Source organism: Pezoporus flaviventris, unplaced genomic scaffold (genome assembly GCF_033815535.1).
Source record: "Pezoporus flaviventris isolate CSIRO_AGI_PZ_B2104156 unplaced genomic scaffold, CSIRO_AGI_Pfla_v1 ptg000013l, whole genome shotgun sequence".
NCBI classification, from domain to species: Eukaryota; Metazoa; Chordata; class Aves; order Psittaciformes; family Psittacidae; genus Pezoporus; species Pezoporus flaviventris.
In genome coordinates this window covers 21,360,526-21,378,751 of record NW_026892561.1, presented here as the reverse complement: position 1 = coordinate 21,378,751, position 18,226 = coordinate 21,360,526, and the positions used below count along the sequence as shown (strand labels likewise).

The following is an 18,226-nucleotide window of genomic DNA, read 5'->3' as shown; positions in this document are numbered from 1 at the left end:
CTTCAAACACCCCTTATTTATCAGCAGTGGTGCTTTAAAACAACTTTGCCTGGAAAGATAGGATTTGCTGTGAAAAAGGGGGAGATGCAATTTTTCATCCAGAAATGCCTTCTCCAGAAGGATTCAGGGGCTCTGGAGCCAGAGGCAGGATGGAGCACTGTCTAGCTGCCCGTGCACACAGGACAGGCTGCACACTAAATGTGGTAATTTTTGATTAGACAGGTACGACGCCTTGAATCACAGTTCCGAACAGCGAGGAAGCCGTCGCTGAGGAGAAACGGCAACACCAGTTTATCGAACCAGACTGAACCAGCAGTAAAGAACGCGGCGGTGGTTACTCGCGGCAACGTGGCCCCGCGCGCCACGGGCGGCTCAATCCCAGCGCCTCCAGAGCCGGCACATTCCTCCCCTCAGCCGCGCCGAGCCCTTCCCGGCCCGTCCCGCTCTCCCCACCTGCGGCCGCCACTAACGGGGCTGCCAACGACGGCTCCCTCAGGAAGGCGGGCCGCGAGCACAGCGCCCTCTCCCGCCCCGTCACCGTCCACCGACCCACTTCGGCAGCGGAGGGAGGGGCGCGGCCGGACTTGTTTCTCGGCGGAGCGATGCCGCCCTCCTGAGCCTGTCAGTCGTCCCGGCGGCCGCGGAGGGTTACGGGGCGCTGTGCAGCTCGGCGCAGGCGGCGTGGCTCTTTCAGCTGTCGCGGCAGGTTCGTGGGTGTTGTGCTCGTGCTTGCCACCTCACCTGCGGTTCGCTTCCGCTGCCCCGCCAGCAGCTCCGCGCCTCGTCCCGCTGTATCTGCGCTCTCCGCTACCGCTTCCCGGCGGGCTGGGGCTGCGTCTTCGCGTCGGCTTCCCCCTTAGCCTGGAGGCTCCCAATATGTACAGCATCGTCTGTGCTAAGAGGCACCAGGTAGGGCAGGACGCCCCGGGCGGCCGGCCCAGACGCGGCCTGCACCGGCTGTGAGGGGACGGGAAGCGGTATGGCGGGGCAGCGGACACTGTGGAGCTGGGGACAGCCGGGGGCTGCGCCGCCACGGCCCCGCTGCGCTTTGTTCGCCGCTCGGCGCTGGCGCAGGGGTGGTGGCGGCCCGAGGGCTGCCGGCGGGTGGGGCGGGCCCCACGGTGGCGGGCCTGGCCTGCCGCACCGTGCCTACCCCACTCCCTCGGCGGGGGGAACACGAGTCCGGCTGGGTCCGCGGCTTTTTGTTGCTTATTTGGTCCCGTTTTTCAAGGGCTGGCCACATCTCTTAAGTTGCCATGCTCTTCAAAGCGAAGTTGTGTGAATGGCCTGAATGGTGTGAGACGGATCCCCTCACAGCTGCCGGCCTTCGTCCACGGGGGGTGCCGCGAGGGGGAGTCGGCGTTGCCGCCGTTTCCCCGCATGGACACCAGCAGCTGGTGGGAATGCCGTGTAGCTCCCAGGCCAGAAATTCAGATGTGCCTCGTACGGGTGGTTACTGTTCCAAGGTCAGGCGTTGCCTGCGCGCCTTTCCAAGTGCCGCGCTGCAAGTCACGTAGTGACAGCTTCCTTAAACCCTTTATAGTAAGGGTAGGAGGGGGTGATGGGAGAAAAATCGCAGGAATTCTGGACTTCGAAAAAAATAGCTGTTTTGGGTTGAGAACGTGTGCTGACAGCTGGTTGCCAATGTCATAGCCCTCCCTGTCATCTGTACCAGTTCTAGGAAGTAGGCGGTAACACAGTGAAAACATTGGATGTCAGTCCACCTCGGTGCTTCTGGAGAAAGGTGATGAGTATTGAATGACCAGAAGGGCGTTTGGGGGCGGGGGGGGGGGGGGGGGGTGGTGTTAGGGAAGGTAGAGGTACGGTGTTTTTTGCCCGCATACACAGAGTTTGAGTACGTTTTTAGAATTTTTCTGAGGTGTTTCAAGGTAGAAAATACCTTTTAATTGGTATCTTCACTGCTCCTTCGCTTGGGGTTCCCATAGACATAAAAACTGAATTGGTTACAATTTTATGCAGGGTGGAAAAATGTTGATGAAGTGAGAGGTGAGGCATCTGGGTTGTTTACAAAGGACAAAGGAGAAGGATAGCAAGACTGAGTGGTGGTAGATTACTGGAAATTCAGTATCATGTCACTTTCCTTGTTGTGGTTTGTGAAGGGGAGGATTTTTCTTTTTATTATTTTCTAGTGATAGGTGTGTAGACACCACATTTATTCTCTTCTGTCAAGGATCTATAAAGTAAGAAACCAGGCAGGATGTGGTGGTTTGATGGTGAGATGGGTTTAATTTTAGAAAGCAGATTTTGTAACCACAAGCCTAACTCTTGGAGCAGAGGATGCAACAGTCAGGTAATACTTTCCAGTTAGGAAATAGTACTTTAGCTACTGTAAATAATTTTGTTTGTCTAACTTTATTTTCTTCAGCTTAAGTTCTTAAGGAGCACGAGATGAGTAAGACAAGCAAAACCTGCCCAGAATGGGGGGTGTGAGACAACACTGACACAAACAAAAATCCACCAGTTTGCTGGTTGTGTGACAAAGGTTTGAAGAACTGTGGGAAGGTGTGTTAGTAGAAAAAGAGAAAAAAAAGGGGGGGGGGGGGAGGGAAAGAGCTCAGATTTTAAGAGTGCATATGAAGCAGAAGGTAGAAAAAGAGGTGTAGATAAAGACTATGACAACAACCACAAAAAAGTACTATGTGGAAAAGGAGAAGAGGAAAGGGAACCAGTATGGAAAAGTGGGGTAAAAAGCAGTGGTAAGACTTGGTGAAACAAAAATGGTGTATCAAAAGAAGAGGGTTGGGGGGGGGAAGGGATAGCATTGGAAGCTGTACTAAATGGGCACCTGGTGTGCTACAGCTCAGAGTTGTAGTTGGAAAAGCAGTATCATTCAAACATGAAACCTGCTTCTGAATTTTTTTAAGTCTACATACACAAATGTGTGTTTGATAGATCTTTCTAGACTTGCTTTCTATAGAGGACAGTCCAAGAATTACACCTTCTTGGACTGCATCTAAAAGATTTTGAAAAATGTTCATAGTTCTTTTTCCTTCCCCTTCAATTCTTAACCAGTGATAGCAAATGCTCTTTCCCTCTTCCCCTCGTGGTTGAGGTGGGAAACCAACTAAGCCTTGAAGTGAAATAGAACAGTTTTGTTTACAAGTCAGTTATCAATGGGACTAAATCTTCAGTGGATAACAATTGAAAAGTGAATATGCAAAACAAAAGCCATATAAATTCTGCGAGTCTTTGAATCACTGGTGTAAAGAAAGCAAGCCTGTTTAGTGGTGTAAAGTAGGTTGATATATGTCTTGGTCCATGGTGTTTATCTGGAATGCAAACTTGGACATGAAAAGATTGTGTGGTTTTACCATAAATAAATGCTAATGTATGAAAGAGAAATTTGGAGGATGCCTAGTTTTATCTTCTGATAGAAGTAATGGATTATGAGTAGTTATAATTGTGACCTACATTTCTTCTGAACTGGGCAGTGAAAAGCCAGAAAGCCCACAGCAACTAAAAAGCACAAAGTGTGTTAAAAGTATCTCCCCTAGTTGATCTATTACTTGTGACTTGAAGAGATACCAACCTTTACCTGACAAAAAAGTTTGGGCAGAATTGGTACAAATCAAGGCTTTTGTTTACTTTTATAATGAAATACTGCACATGGAAACTACCAATGGACTATACTAAAGACGAAAGTTGTCAGATGGAAGGAAAAACAAATACTGCCTGTGGTGTTAGGTCATGGCCAAGGTGACTTTTGCCTTAGTATGTTGCTGTGGGACCTGTTGTCCCACAGCACCTCACCTGAGGCCAGAGCTCATGTGTCCCCTGAAAGTGGCTCTGCAGTGGAGAGTCCTAGGGCAGGTTTTAGGTCTCAGAAAAATTCAGCAGTAATCATCTTGTGGCAGGTTTCTTATACGTTGAAATGTTTTCTGCAGTGAACAGCTGTTAAAAAAAAATTGTAATGAACGCATCCTAAATTTTAAACACATTAATTAATAATGTGTTTAAACATGAAAAATAACAATTTAAAGTGTATTAATGATGACATTTACTTGCTCTTATAACAGAGCTAATCATCTTTAAATAGTATTTGCAAGATACGTATAAGAGGATAGCATAGTGAACTATGAGAAGACTTAGTATCGTTATTTAGGTGAGTCTTCTTAAATGCACCTCTAAATGTATACAGTGAAACGGAAAGATGAGCTTAAAGGGAGAAAAGTCCTCTTCTGGAAGTCAGTTATGTGTGGTGAATTTATCTCTGAGTGTATTATGAGCCATGACTCTTTCATGGTACAGAGGTACATACGTATAGCAAGTGAAAATATCAGTCTGTGCATAACAGTAAGTGTTTAGGAAACACAGTTATGTTTAAATCAAGCAACTGGCCAGACATTTGAGTACTGCACTCCTTTAGTTGAGTACAGCTGTATCAGTGCAATGCACCACATGAATGCCTCCTGGCTTCTGGCCTGTCTCAATCCTCTGCATTGTTAACGCCTAACACGATTTTACACCTAGCTTTCTTTACAGTGAGGGTGGTAAAATACTGGCACAGGTTGCCCAGAGAGGTGGTGGATGTGCCATCCTTTGAGATGGCCAGGTAGGATGTGGTTCTGGGCAACATGATCTAGTTGAAGATGTCCCCTCATGACAGGGGGCTTGGACTAGATGACCTTTGAAGGTCCCTTCCAACCTAAACTATTCTGTGATCAACTCTTGATTGAAGGTGGCTCAACAGGAGTATTAATCTTAAATATTAAAACTAGAATGAAAATCTGAATTTTATATATCACACTTATTTTTTTGCTTTATTTTAAAAAATAAATACAGGAAATAGACCTGCTCTCCAGATTTTTCTGAAATGGAATGTGTTGTTTCCATTCTGGAATGCTAATTCTCTAGCTTTAGCATGTTTAAATAACTGTGTTTTTATTGAGCTTGAAAACTAATAATTTCCAGAGGCATTAGACTTCATACTTTGCCTGTCTGGCAGTGATCTGGAAACATAGTACTTGGTTTAAAAATGTAAAATCAGGAAAATTATTAAAAAAGCAGCTGACAGTTCTTGATGTGGTGAGCTAGAAGCGATTATCAGCAAGGAGGTGGGGGAGGTAATGGCAAAGTGAGTTAGAGTTTTGAAGTAATTTTAAGAAAGGAGTTTGTTTGCCATACTTGTTTATAACCTTTAGTGCAGAAAAAATGCAGCATTCTTAGGTTTTCATTGAATTTTGGCTTATTATCTGGCTCTTGTTTTGGCAATATACACCAAACTAAAAGGAATGCAGAAAGTAGTAAATATGCTATTTTGAGTAGTAATATTAGCTATGGGTCACATGCAACAGTACTGAAACTTTGTGGCAAGAATTAAGACACTCTAATTCTTAGATATTCACATTGGGCAGTATGATTAGCTGCACGAATGCAAAATTTGTGGGATTGACCTCATGCACAAAGGAGGACTTTAAAAGATAAATCTTCCATTTCAATCCAGAATTATTTTGGATGTCTTTTTTAGGTCTTGAAGGTTGTAAGCAAGTACATCAGGCAAAGTTAAAACATTGCACTTGTTCTTCTGTTACAGCAGAATATGACAAAACATGCTCAGAGATGTAAACTGTGCAAGGATGATTCTGGAATTCAGTTGAAATTGTTGGAATAATTGTCATGTAACTAAGTGTTTCAGTTGAGGTGAATCTTTGGGGAAAGTGTGGACATGAGACTGTTTCTGGTTTTGAGAAGTGAAACTTTGACTGCTTTGGAAACTGGAATGGTTATGCCAGTTGTACCAACAAGAAAAATACTGACTTCCAAATGCTTAGTTAAATATTTGGTAAACAGAACTTGGTCTCAGTTTTATAACTTGCTTGTAGGATTATAAAAAGAATATATATTTAATCCATGAGATTTTATTTTTCCTAGCAAAGTATGGTGACATTAAAGTATGTTGTAGAAAGTTGTAGTCCCCAGGGTACTGTTCCTATAGTCCTTCCTGCATTTCAGGGGTACTATAATCCAGACAGTCGCCACTGTTGCTCTGGAGCAGTTGTTTCCTTCTTTATACACGTTGTGTCTGTTTTAGTAGCTAAACTTAATTATTTGTACAAGGTTATCTACCTTCAGCCTTGCAAGAAGCTGTTAAGGATGGAAGCAGTTTTTTGATAGAGCTGGTATTTAGTGGGATAATGCCCCTTGCAGCTCTTGACAATCAGCCTCCTGCTTGAGTTACTGATCTACTTCCAGACCAAGGGCAGTGCAGTTCTTACCAAAACGATCCCCACGTGTAAGCGCTGGCCAGGCAGTAGGGTCACGAGGCTCTCTTGCTGCAACATGGGTGACTTTTAATTTTTGACGAGGAGAAAAGAGCTGTACCTCTTCATAGGAAAGCTGATTCCCAGTGTGGCACTCATTCTGTAGATACAAATACAGGTTTGAAACTGCAGCAGGAAACTCAAGTGGATGAAGTGATTGATATTTTCCTGAGGTGGCATCAGGGTCGTGGAAAGTTCCAGAGTGGGTGTTTGTTGCCTGTTCCCTCCCTGCTCCTGCTGCTCCTCCTCTTCTCTCCTCCCCCCCACCAAAAACCCAGCATAAACAGCCCACCCACCTGCAGAATCCCAACAAAGCTACTCCAGTTGCAGAGCTTAACCAGAACATAATAGTTTCTGATTGCAGGGTAGCAAAGAGACTTTTTTATCAAAGAAAGTTGTCATTGAAATAGTGATTTCTGATTTCATAAGGTTTTTTGTTGTTGTTTTTTTATTTTATTTTTATTTTTATTTTAGAAGTACTGGAGATATGCTTAGTCATTTCAGACATGTCCTTAATCCACCTCTAGTCCATTTTATGCGTTCAGTAGAAGAAGGATATAAGTAGATGAGTACAGGAAAAGCAAAAGGTAGGAGGCATGTGGATTTGTTTCTTTGTTAAAATGTAGTACTTTTTGTTGTGTTACTTAAGAGTTATCTACTACTGCAAGCAGCAATATTGATTTGGATATAGGAAGTGCTGAAGATTGGAGTTGGTAAGGAATTATCTAAAAACAAGATTCAGCTGTTAGAATTTTTTCTCTAAGCACAAATTTAGCCACTTTTTTGTCTCTGGGTATAAAATTGATGTGGTTGACTTCTCATTAGGCACGAGAATGTATTGGTGTCAGCAGGGAATTTTTCAGGCTTTTTTTTCTCTTTTGTGTGTGTGAAGGAAAACATGTTTGTTTGGGCAAGGAACTTCTCTTTAAGGCAATATTAAAGTTTTGCCTGAAATACATGGTTGTACTCTCTACTGTCCTTTTACTTTATGCTTTCTCCTTTATTGCAGGTTATGATGCATGATTATCACAGAAGAAATTCATGTCTATAGCTTTTAAGGACTTTATTACATCATCTTCAAGCCTGCTAGTTTTGGAATCCACATTGCATCTTCAGAGACCCATCTGCAAAGACACATCTGCTTTTGAATTTCAACAAACATCTCCTGTTAAAAGATACTGAAATTAAAGTGCTCTGTTTTAACAAAGTAATACCATTATATTAAGATCTCCCAGTTAAAATTTTATTGTCATACATTTGCTAGGTAAGTTGATGCTGTTAGCCGTATGTAAAATACGTAATGCTTTTTCTAAAGTTATGGACTTTAAAACCTTTCTAATGTAAAACACAACAGAAGAAAGTGTATACAAGTGGATAATGATCTTTGTAAGTAATATTATTGTTGCCAGTTTAGGGTCAAATGCTTTTAGTATTAAGTGAATTTAAAATAATTGGATTAACACTAGAACTGGGATGGGGGAGGGTGTTGCCATTTTTGCTACTGATTTTTGCTCTCCTCTTTTTCTGTTTTGGGGTTTTCTTGTTTGGTTTAATCTGAAGAGTTTTCTTAAACTTCAGGTGGAAATCATTGCTGGTAACATTATTAGTATCCTACATGTACTTTCCTTTAAAAATGTTGATGAAAGTATACTTTTGCATATATTAGCAAAAAAAAAATCTACTAAATCTGATCTTTGTAGAGGGGAATGAAGCTTCTTGTCTAATCCAGTGATATTCAGCTTGCTCCTATGGAGTTAGCACAGATTCAGCATGTAGTTTTGAAGTTGGTACCTACTGAAGTGATGTGCATACGTTAAAAGTTGTGGTTTCAATTGCTGAAAACCATTAATCCAGCCAATCCAAAGGTGATCAACATGTGCTGATCAGCAGTAGGACTTCTCTAGGCTTTTTTGAGATGATGATGATTTATTTTTTTTTTTTTTTTAGTTCCTCATGAATGTTTGCAAGCAATGTGTTAATAGTATTTCAATTCCAAAGCAAACGTTGTATCTGTAAGCTTTATACATTGTGTTTTCAGCCATACCAACACAAAAATGATTCCCAATGGATATTTGATGTTTGAAGATGAAAACTTCATTGAGTCATCTGTTGCCAAACTAAATGCTCTGCGCAAAAGTGGTCAGTTCTGTGATGTCCGTCTCCAGGTACTTTTTTTCTCTCAGGGTATGGTGATTAAATGCGTTGGGGATTTTGGTTACATTGTGTAACACTATGTGCCTCATTGACTGTGAGGCATGAGATATTAGAATCTGATTTTTATGAAAAATGCATACTTTAAAAATCCCAGATATACTTTGAGAGAAGCAACGCTAATATTTTTTCAGGTGATGTGAATTGGAGACAGTATTGATTTGAAAAATTTATTTGAACTTTGACATTCACTTGGGTAGGCCTTTATAGTATTATAATACAAACATAGTTTAAGAAAATTCTTACCAGCATGTGGGTTTCTTATTTGTGTTTTAAATAAAGGTATGTGGACATGAGATGTTGGCGCACCGAGCCGTGCTAGCTTGCTGCAGTCCTTACCTGTTTGAAATCTTCAATAGCGATAGTGATTGTCATGGAATTTCCCATGTTAAATTTGATGATCTCAATCCAGAAGCTGTTGAAGTTCTGTTGAATTATGCCTATACTGCTCAGTAAGTAGTTTGCATAGAAAGTAGACAGAGCAGACTTTCATTTAAAAAAATCAAAATAATAAAGATTAATTTTTTAATAGGTTAAAAGCTGATAAAGAACTGGTGAAAGATGTATACTCTGCAGCAAAGAAGTTGAAGATGGAGAGAGTTAAGCAGGTACACTTCTCACTTCTTCCAGAAATGTATTCCTCTTTCTCAAGCTGACTGCATCATGCTTTTTGGTGTTAATGAGACAAAAAATTATGTTTCTGCTTAAAATGTGCTCAGTGGATAAGCTTCTTTAGATGTTCATTAGAATTACATCGTTTAGAGTGACATCACTATGTATTATTTCCACTTGTGTTATCTTTGTGCTGAAGGATTCTCTGAAGTTGTATATTTGTGCACCTGTATAGTCCTAGCTGGTTACTTACTTTCAGGTTTGTGGAAGCAGTGGTGCGCTTGCTTGCATTGGGGGAATAATTAAACTTGTAAATCTGTGGCAGTATGTGGAAAAAGAATAATTCACGTATCCTGAAGATACTCTTGGTAGCGCCTGACTTTGAGAATACTTTCTCTTGCTGCAAATGGGGATACCTTTGACAAGAAATAGGGATTCTTATCTTCACTTGACTGCAGATAAGCAGTTTTGAATAGGTGTTCAGTAGAAAGGCATGGGGGTCAATGTATGTGTGAGAACTTTTAAATGTGCATATCCATATGGAAGGCAATGTTTTGTTTACACCTGTAGCTCAGGGAGAGGATGACAACAGTCAGTCACTATTCTGCAGTTAGAAAAAAGCCATTGTTATATGTTGGGAAGGATAATTTAAATGTATAACAATCTTATCTATGTGTAAACTAAGATGCAGCCTTTTTTTTTTTTTTTTTGTAAAAGGTTTGTGGTGACTATTTGCTCTCCAAGATGGATGCTCTGAGCTGCATCTCTTACCGCAACTTTGCAAGTTGTATGGGAGACTCACGTTTGTTGAACAAGATTGATGGCTACATTCAGGAACATCTTTTACAGATTTCAGAACAGGAGGAATTTCTCAAACTTCCGCGGTTAAAGGTTAGCTTAAGTTTGTAGATGTCCTTCTGGTATGCAATTTCCAAGAAAGCAACCCAAGGAGCAACTATTACAGCTTCCTTTTGGGGACTAGGAACAGTAAAAGTCAGTAGGTGCACTGACTTTTACCAACAGTGTGGATATTCTGGATCTGTTCATCTTAACAGTAGAGAATACACACTATCATCCTTTCTGAGCATGAAATGTAACTGCAGATGGACTTAAATGTGCTTCCTAGTTTCAGTGGGTGGGCTGAAATCTCCTTGTAGCTGGTGTTTTCTAGCTCTCTGGTAAAGCAAGAGTAATGTTGACTACATAAAGTACAGTATGCTACAAATACAGGGGTAATACCTATAGACTAAATCATCTTTCTCTCTTCTGATTAAAGCTTGAAGTAATGCTGGAAGACAATGTTGGCCTACCTAGCAATGGCAAACTGTACACAAAGGTAATCAACTGGGTACAGCGCAGCATCTGGGAGAATGGAGACAGTCTGGAAGATCTAATGGAAGAGGTTAGTCTTTAAGAAAATGGGATTAAACATAAAAAAAAATCAATATGAAGGATGATCCCATGATCCCGTTTTTTTTTCTTTCACTTTTTTAACTATGACCCTAAAGAATTTAAATTTTACTGTAGGTACCCCTAAGCTGAGAAACTGGGGGGGTGTTCAGGTGAGCTGAATGAACTGTTCAGTCTGGTCTTCCTCTTTCCTTTTTTTTTGCTCACTATGTGCCGTATAGTAACCTCAAAGTGGCGTGTATCTTGCTTTAGAACTGGGGAGGTGGTACCTAAAGTTGCTGTAGATTCTTGATGTTTTCCTTTGCAGGTTTTGCTTGTAAATGCAAAGTAGGTAAAAGCTTCTAATGGTTGTTCCTCCCCGTTGATTTATCTCCCCATAGGTTTATTAACAAAACTAGGATACCAAGGCTGAAGAACCAAGAAGAAACCTCAAGTGTATTGACACGTACAGAAGCAGCAGTCCTGCCCCAGTTCTCCTAAGAAAATCCGCTGTGGGCAGAGAACGATGATGATGCTTTAATGGTGTTTACTTACTCCTTTACAGGATACATTATTTTGAAAGTTGTGTGTTTATTAAAATGCTTTGCTCATGAATACTTATACTAGATATGGCCTGGGCAGTGTTTAATGGAAAACTTAGTGGGGAATCTAAATTTTTAATTGGCTAGAGACAATGGACCTTACAAAATCCCCTGAAACATCAACATTTTCAAGTCTGTTACTAGAGGCACAAATGATCTTCAGAAACACTTGTATAGGCAAAAGTACATGTTGATACTGTCATATATTATCAAGTGTGTATTTCCTCTTGGAAAAACTTATTTTAAAAACTTCGAAACAGTTGCATCTGATCTTTATTTGTGGCAACAGTTTCCTCAAGAACTTAAATTTATGTTGTCTTCCCTCATTCCCATACCTTTCTTTTAGAGTCCACTCTTGGCTTCTCTTAACATCTTTTGATTGAGATAAATACGTGTATTTTTCAAAGCAGAAAACTTGTTTGCGGGGATAGTGAAAATGCTTGCATGAGATTGTGAATTTGTGTAATTCTGCAAATTAATGTGCTTTTTGCTTGTCTAATGTTTCTGTGCTGGAAAAACAGTAGAAGTCCTTGGAAAATGAAGATTTCTCTCAAGCTGAGAAAGTAAGGAACCTCATCCCATGTTTGAAGATTGCCACCATGACATCTGCTTCCTTTTAGTTTTGTCATTCTGCTAGATTGAGATGAGATCACAAGAAGTATGCTGGCGACTGCCTTTTGTAATCTGTCTGTAGCTAATAGCAGTGGAGACAGTAGCCATATGGGTGTTCTGTTGTTGTTTTTGCAGGTTCAAACGCTGTACTACTCAGCTGATCACAAGCTGCTTGATGGAAATCTGCTAGATGGACAGGCTGAGGTGTATGGCAGTGATGATGACCACATTCAGTTTGTGCAGGTACAAATTGCAGACAGTCTCAGGTAACCCCAGATAGACTGGAGCAGTTTACAACACACCTGAAGTCTTGTGTACTGTTATCAGAGAAGGCAGCAGTAGCTTTAATGAAGAAATAGGTGATGAGAAAATATCGTTCTCGAAACTGCTGGAGGCAGTGATTTAGTCTGTGTTTCCAGTTTCTCAGCAGACTGACTGCAAGTCTTTGCAAAACAGAGTGCTTGAGGTATGACTTCTAAATAAATCTTAGGCTGTTAGAAGAAAGAAGAGGTAGAAAAGCAGCCAGCTGTAGCAAGTCAGCTGTGGCTTTGTAGACATATTCAAGAGACTGTAAAGAATCACGGACTGCTTGGCTTGCAGTGGAGAATGCATCTGTTAAATTTTGGCACAGAAAAAGATCCCAGACGTAAGTTCTAATCCTTCAGCTGTCAATGTCCATTTCTTTTGTTCAGCTGCACTTTTCATGCACAAGAGAGATTTTTAAAAGCAGCAGTTAAGTACCGTCTCATCTGGAGATAGCCAGTACTCTGTGTACAAATCAGTCTTGTGCTGAGGGTTTTTTTGGTCTGTTAATTATACTTTTTTTTTTTTCTAGCCAGATATAATCATTCTCTACTCTTGAAAAACACAGCTTAGGGCTACAGAGGCTGTTTAAGAAAAAAAGAATAATGATGGGCTAATAGATGCAAATTGTCAGTTGCTTTATACAAATAAAGGTTGTTTAAATTCACAGAGTTAGAAGCAAATATTTTAATGCATAAGAGTGGAATATGCTGATGCAAAAGTAATTTCTGAAATTTTTAGCTAATGTTTGTATAAAACACTATCCCAGAACATGGATTTTAGAAGTGAAAAGAGAGGACAATGAAAAGGCAATTAATTTTCCAGTTTCTTAGTTGTTTTTAGTAAGCCTTCACAGCCTTCACCACCTTTGGCTACTACTTGCAATAGACGCTGATAGGTGAACGTTCAAAAAGTTCATTTTCAGAAATAAGGCCAAGAGTTCTCAACTTTATGCATTCCTTAATGATAGTAAGAATTGCCAACTTCAGCCATTCTAAACAGTTGAGAAAAAACTAACACCATATAACCCATAGATGACAGCCCTGGAAAAATTGTAACTCTTAAATCTTTTAATTACTAAAGTTTGTAATTTCTGTAACTGTTGAGGCAATTTAGGGATAAGAATAATCTGTTAATTGGATGAAGATTCAGAAATAACAAAAATATCATCCACAAAGGAACTGATTTTCATGGTGAGCTGAGTATAGCAATCAAACTCTTACATGTAAGCGTATCTATGAGTTAGATGATGTATTTCTAAAGTCATATGACAGTTTCCATATAGATCAGACTTCAGGGAACTGCAAGCATTGCAGATTTGATATTGTGGTCATAAACTTTGCTGCTAAACCGAGTAGACAGAACATTAAAACTTCATGTTTGGTTCTTATGATTCAGAAAAAAATGAACAACCCAACCAACTGTGCAGTGTGCTCTGAAATGTGAAGGGGGGGGGGTGAGAGGGTGGGATGTCATAGTTGAGCAAAATAATGTAAGCTATAGTACAAATGTAATTGAAGAATTAAAGAAAGCAGAAATCTTCTGTTAGGTATCAAGAAACAGCTAATCTGAGCACAGAGAGCAACTGAGACGAAATAAATTTGTCTTTAGGGAATGAAGAGAACAGTTAATTCACTTCCAAATAGCACTGTAATTAACCAAGTTCCAGAGGCAGAGCTTGTGAGTGAGGCTTCTAGTTTGTATCTGTTCTCTCCAAATGGATGTAGGTTTTTCCTTCCATTTGAAAACCTTGCTAGTAACTCATACTCTCTTCTAAGAATTTGAAGTGATTTCTAGTCAGACACCAGCAATATAAAGCTACTGTCGCAGGCTGAAAGGATTACCAGGATAAGATGTAGGGTGGGTTTTGGCCACTGTTGCTGCGTAGGCAAGATTTTCTGTTGAAAATGTAGGTGTGCTATAATTGATGCTCTGCGGAGGTGGTAGCCTAAGTGTTCTTTTGAATAGTTATGTGTTAGAGAAGCAAAGGAGGAAGGAGGTGTAGTCTTTGGCTAGGTCTCTGTAGCTGCCTTTTGATTTTGCAGAAGAAGCCACCACGTGAGAATGATCACAAGCAGATTAGTAGCAGCTCCTCTGGAAGTCTTTCTCCAAATGCTACTGTTCAGACTCCTAAACATGAGTGGAAAATCATTGCTTCAGAGAAAACTTCAAGTGAGTAACTGGGGCAGGGTTTGTCTAAAAGATGCATCTGGTATTGTATACCTACCACTTCCCACTCCCTGGGCATTTCTTCAACATCTGTAAGGAATGCAGAAGTACCTTTTCTTCCTGATGATGCAAGTGAAATTTGCTTAGTAATCTGTGGGATGTTTCTAACGTAACTGGGGCCTAACTAGGATCACTTACGTCTTGATTACTTATGCGCAGGCTGCCCCAAATTTACCCAGAAAGTCCTAAGGATCTAGGCAGCCTCTAATTTACAGAGCTATTTGGTGTATGTGCGCAAGACACCTTTCTTCTAGCACATCTTTAGATTGCTGTCTTATGTCCTTTTAGCTTATTATATTAATAAGCTAAACCACGTATTTTTCAGTAGCTATGTGAATACTTGGAACCACAAGAAGAAATAAAATTTTCACACTTACAAGGGGAGAAGTGTAATCTGATGACTCTAGTTGGTATCCACTTAAATTCACCTAAAATTTTATTATATTGACGGTCTTCTTTTCTCCTGACAACAGGTAACACCTACCTGTGTCTTGCTGTTCTGGATGGCGTGCTGTGTGTGATATTCCTGCATGGCCGTAACAGCCCGCAGAGCTCTCCCACAAGCACACCACGACTGCTGAAGAGTCTGAGTTTTGAGCTTCATCCAAACAATGTCATTGAGAAGCCCATGTCTCCAATGCAGTATGCTCGCTCTGGACTGGGGACAGCTGAACTTAATGGCAAACTGATTGCTGCAGGTAAAAGAAATAGTAACAATTCTTTAAACAACTTGCTGGGTTGGGATGGGGGAGGGCAGTTACTTCCTAACTGTGTATGCTATATTGGAGTCAGTGTTTTTCAGTGTCAAAGCTGTTGGTCTGTGGAAATGTGGTATCATATAACCTTTTGCTTTTAGGTGGATATAATAGAGAAGAGTGTTTGCGCACAGTGGAATGCTACGATCCGCAAAAGGATACTTGGACTTTCATTGCACCAATGAGAACACCCAGAGCTCGGTTCCAGATGGCAGTTTTAATGGTGTGTGTTGGGTGGAGAGCGCATGAAATGTGACTTTATGTAAATGTAGGTGGGACAAACAGGGCAAACTTTACAAAATGGTAACAGATGTTGCTTAACTGTAGTTACATAGTTACTAAAGTGCTAATGATTTTTGTTGTGTACTTAGATGTGAAGCATCTTATCTTTTCTATTTAGGGGCAGCTGTATGTTGTGGGTGGGTCGAATGGTCACTCAGATGACTTGAGCTGTGGAGAAATGTATGAGCCAGAAATAGATGACTGGACTCCTGTTCCAGAACTGAGAACCAATCGCTGCAATGCAGGTAACACATCTACAGTTGACTGAATGGGGTTTTTTAAAATATATCCATTTATTAGCTTACCTGTTATCTTTTCCTATATTAATAGGAGTATGTGCCCTGAATGGAAAACTGTACATTGTTGGTGGTTCGGATCCTTATGGCCAAAAAGGACTTAAGAACTGTGATGTGTTTGATCCCATAACAAAATCTTGGACAAGCTGTGCTCCTCTCAATATCCGTAAGTGTGTTGTGTAGTGGGGAGGGGAGGAGTGATTGCAAACCTGCAGGTTTAAAACCAACCAACCCAAAAAACTGTTTAAATATCAGCTGCTGTGGCATGGTGTTAGTGCATGACTTCTGCGCTGGGCTGTAACTCCTGGTGTTTTGATTGTAGGGAGACATCAATCTGCAGTGTGTGAGCTGGATGGATATTTGTACATAATTGGAGGAGCAGAATCCTGGAACTGCCTGAACAGTGTAGAGCGTTATAATCCAGAGAACAACACCTGGACACTGATCGCGCCCATGAATGTGGCTCGGCGAGGAGCTGGAGTGGCTGTTCGTGATGGTATGTTTCCATGTGCTTAAACAACCTCTTGCTTGATGCTTAATGAATCTTTCATGTTAAGCTATAATGCGAGTAAAATACAAAGCTTCCTTCCTTCCCAGCAAGGAAACAATACAGTAAGAACCTGGCTATGTTTGCCTCCAATTTTAATTAAAAATTGTAACCAGAAAAACAAAAAACCTCTAGTTTTTGTTTTGGGGCATTCACCCCTACCAGTTTTCTTTTTAAAACATCACCATGCAGTTTCTAGAGCTGCATCTGCCTGACTTTGGACACTGCACTTACTCTGAAATAACTTCCAGTCAGCTTGAATGATCCAAAGCAGATCAATACTGTAACTTCAAACCTTAAGTAAGGCAAAGGTTTCTAACAGAAAACCTGAAGTTCCTTCATTTTGGCTTAGTTTGTTTGCCCTGAAAGGAGGGGTTGTGTTTGGTGACACAGGCGGTGCTTAGCAGTGAAACATTCACTTTGCTTCCTTTTGCTAGGAAAACTTTTTGTTGGTGGAGGCTTTGATGGCTCTCATGCAGTGAGCTGTGTGGAGATGTACGACCCTGCTAAGAACGAGTGGAAGATGATGGGAAGTATGACTACTCCAAGGAGCAATGCTGGGATTACGACAGTGGCAAACACTATTTATGCAGTTGGGGGATTTGATGGCAATGAATTCTTGAACACGCTTGAAGTCTACAATCCAGAGTCAAATGAATGGAGCCCCTACACAAAAATTTACAAGTTTTAAGCAAATTAAATTATCTCTTCAAACTAACAGGCTTAGTGGTATAATTGTGTTTTAGTTGAGGTACACATGTGAATAGGGTTGGGGAGGGCATAGATGTTGCCAACAGCAACACAGAGCTTTTGCATATTGCATATTAATGTGCTGTACATATTTGTTTTGGAAAGAATATCAAGATGAAGGGGTTTTGTGTATCTTTCAGCTTTGGTTTAGGGTTGAGTTTTTTAAGATTTTGAAGACAACACAGGAAAAACTGGACTGGGCATATCATTGCAGGAGCTTCCCCCAGTGTTTGTTTTGTCACTTTGCACATTAGATGACTTTTCCTGTAGGATGTGTTCTTGGGGCAGGAAGTGTAAGGTTTACGGGGGATAGTTTTTTTTTCCATCAGGCCTTGTTTTCCTTCAGTAACTGGAACAATCTGTAATAAGCCTTATTTAAATAGATATAATGGCTATTTTTTTTATTAAAAAAAAAGCTGACATACCTGCCAATACCTTATCTTTTATGATTGCCTTTTTATAACAGTTTTTATATACTCAGCAGAGTATTTTATCTGTTGAAATGAAAATGGCAGATAAATGGTTACTGAAGCAAAAAGACAACCTTGGAGTTCATAGAGACTGAGTGGGGCAACTGATTTACCACTGTACATGAGCTTCTGAGCTTTTTCCTCTGCTACAATATTGTAACTTAGTATGCAACACCTTTGTTAGAGCTGAATAGAGTTTCTGAACATAACATAGCTGTGACTTTCTAGGGTGGGGAAATTATTTTGGCTCCAAATATTTTGACAAAAAAGGCAGAGGGTGCTTTCTGTACAGCAGTTTTGTTACTCTGGGTGAGCTGACCTTTGTAAAACAAAAACTTTGGTGTGCGGGTTTTCTCATGGTTATTAAACTCTGGCCAGTTGGCAATGAAAATGTGTTCATCTGGTTAGTAACTGTCTTAAGTTTATTTTTCTAATAATACATGCTGAAAGGGTGACAGAACACAACTTGACTCTGTATGTGCTCAAACTACTATGTTTTAGTTCACTTTCTCTATTCCTGTGGATAAAATGTTGGTTAGGATGACTTGGTGTCTAATGTGTAGTGCTGCACATCTAACTCCTGGTGCCAACTAGCACTGACTGCTTGCTGCTGATGCAAACACATTAAAGGTACCTTTTGGGAAATCCTTGCACCACAGGGCTGCAGTGGTGTGTCCGTGTCCTCTTCTTTAACAAGGTGTAATTTTTAATAAGAAGTTTGCAGTGCTGTAACAGACCTTTCAAATGGATGTAGCTACAGCACAAACAACAGATGTTTAACTGAATCCTCTTCCTCAAAGTAGAAGAGGGTTAAAGTGTGATGTACACCTCCTACCAGCAACTTGAGCATTACGCTTACTTCTGGTGGGCAGAGAGCTCAGAGCCAG

General features: G+C 40.7%; 1 protein-coding gene across 2 annotated transcripts; it reads left to right on the top strand.

Moving 5' to 3' along the window:
* The first annotated feature begins 687 nt into the window (after positions 1–687).
* Positions 688–17,997, top strand: IVNS1ABP (influenza virus NS1A binding protein). 2 transcript variants are annotated; one of them, XM_061452128.1, is made up of 15 exons: positions 688–909; positions 7,291–7,545; positions 8,320–8,446; positions 8,775–8,944; positions 9,025–9,100; positions 9,822–9,995; positions 10,381–10,506; positions 11,843–11,950; positions 14,056–14,182; positions 14,713–14,937; positions 15,096–15,217; positions 15,395–15,521; positions 15,607–15,738; positions 15,895–16,068; positions 16,557–17,997. In XM_061452128.1, exons 3-15 carry the CDS (start codon positions 8,336–8,338, stop codon positions 16,808–16,810), a joined length of 1,926 nt encoding a protein of 641 aa, XP_061308112.1. In that variant the 5' UTR covers positions 688–909; positions 7,291–7,545; positions 8,320–8,335; the 3' UTR covers positions 16,811–17,997. The 2 variants fall into 2 exon arrangements, with proteins under 2 accessions (XP_061308112.1, XP_061308113.1); XM_061452129.1 differs by lacking the exon at positions 688–909 and adding an exon at positions 6,611–6,868.
* The last annotated feature ends 229 nt before the right edge of the window (positions 17,998–18,226 follow it).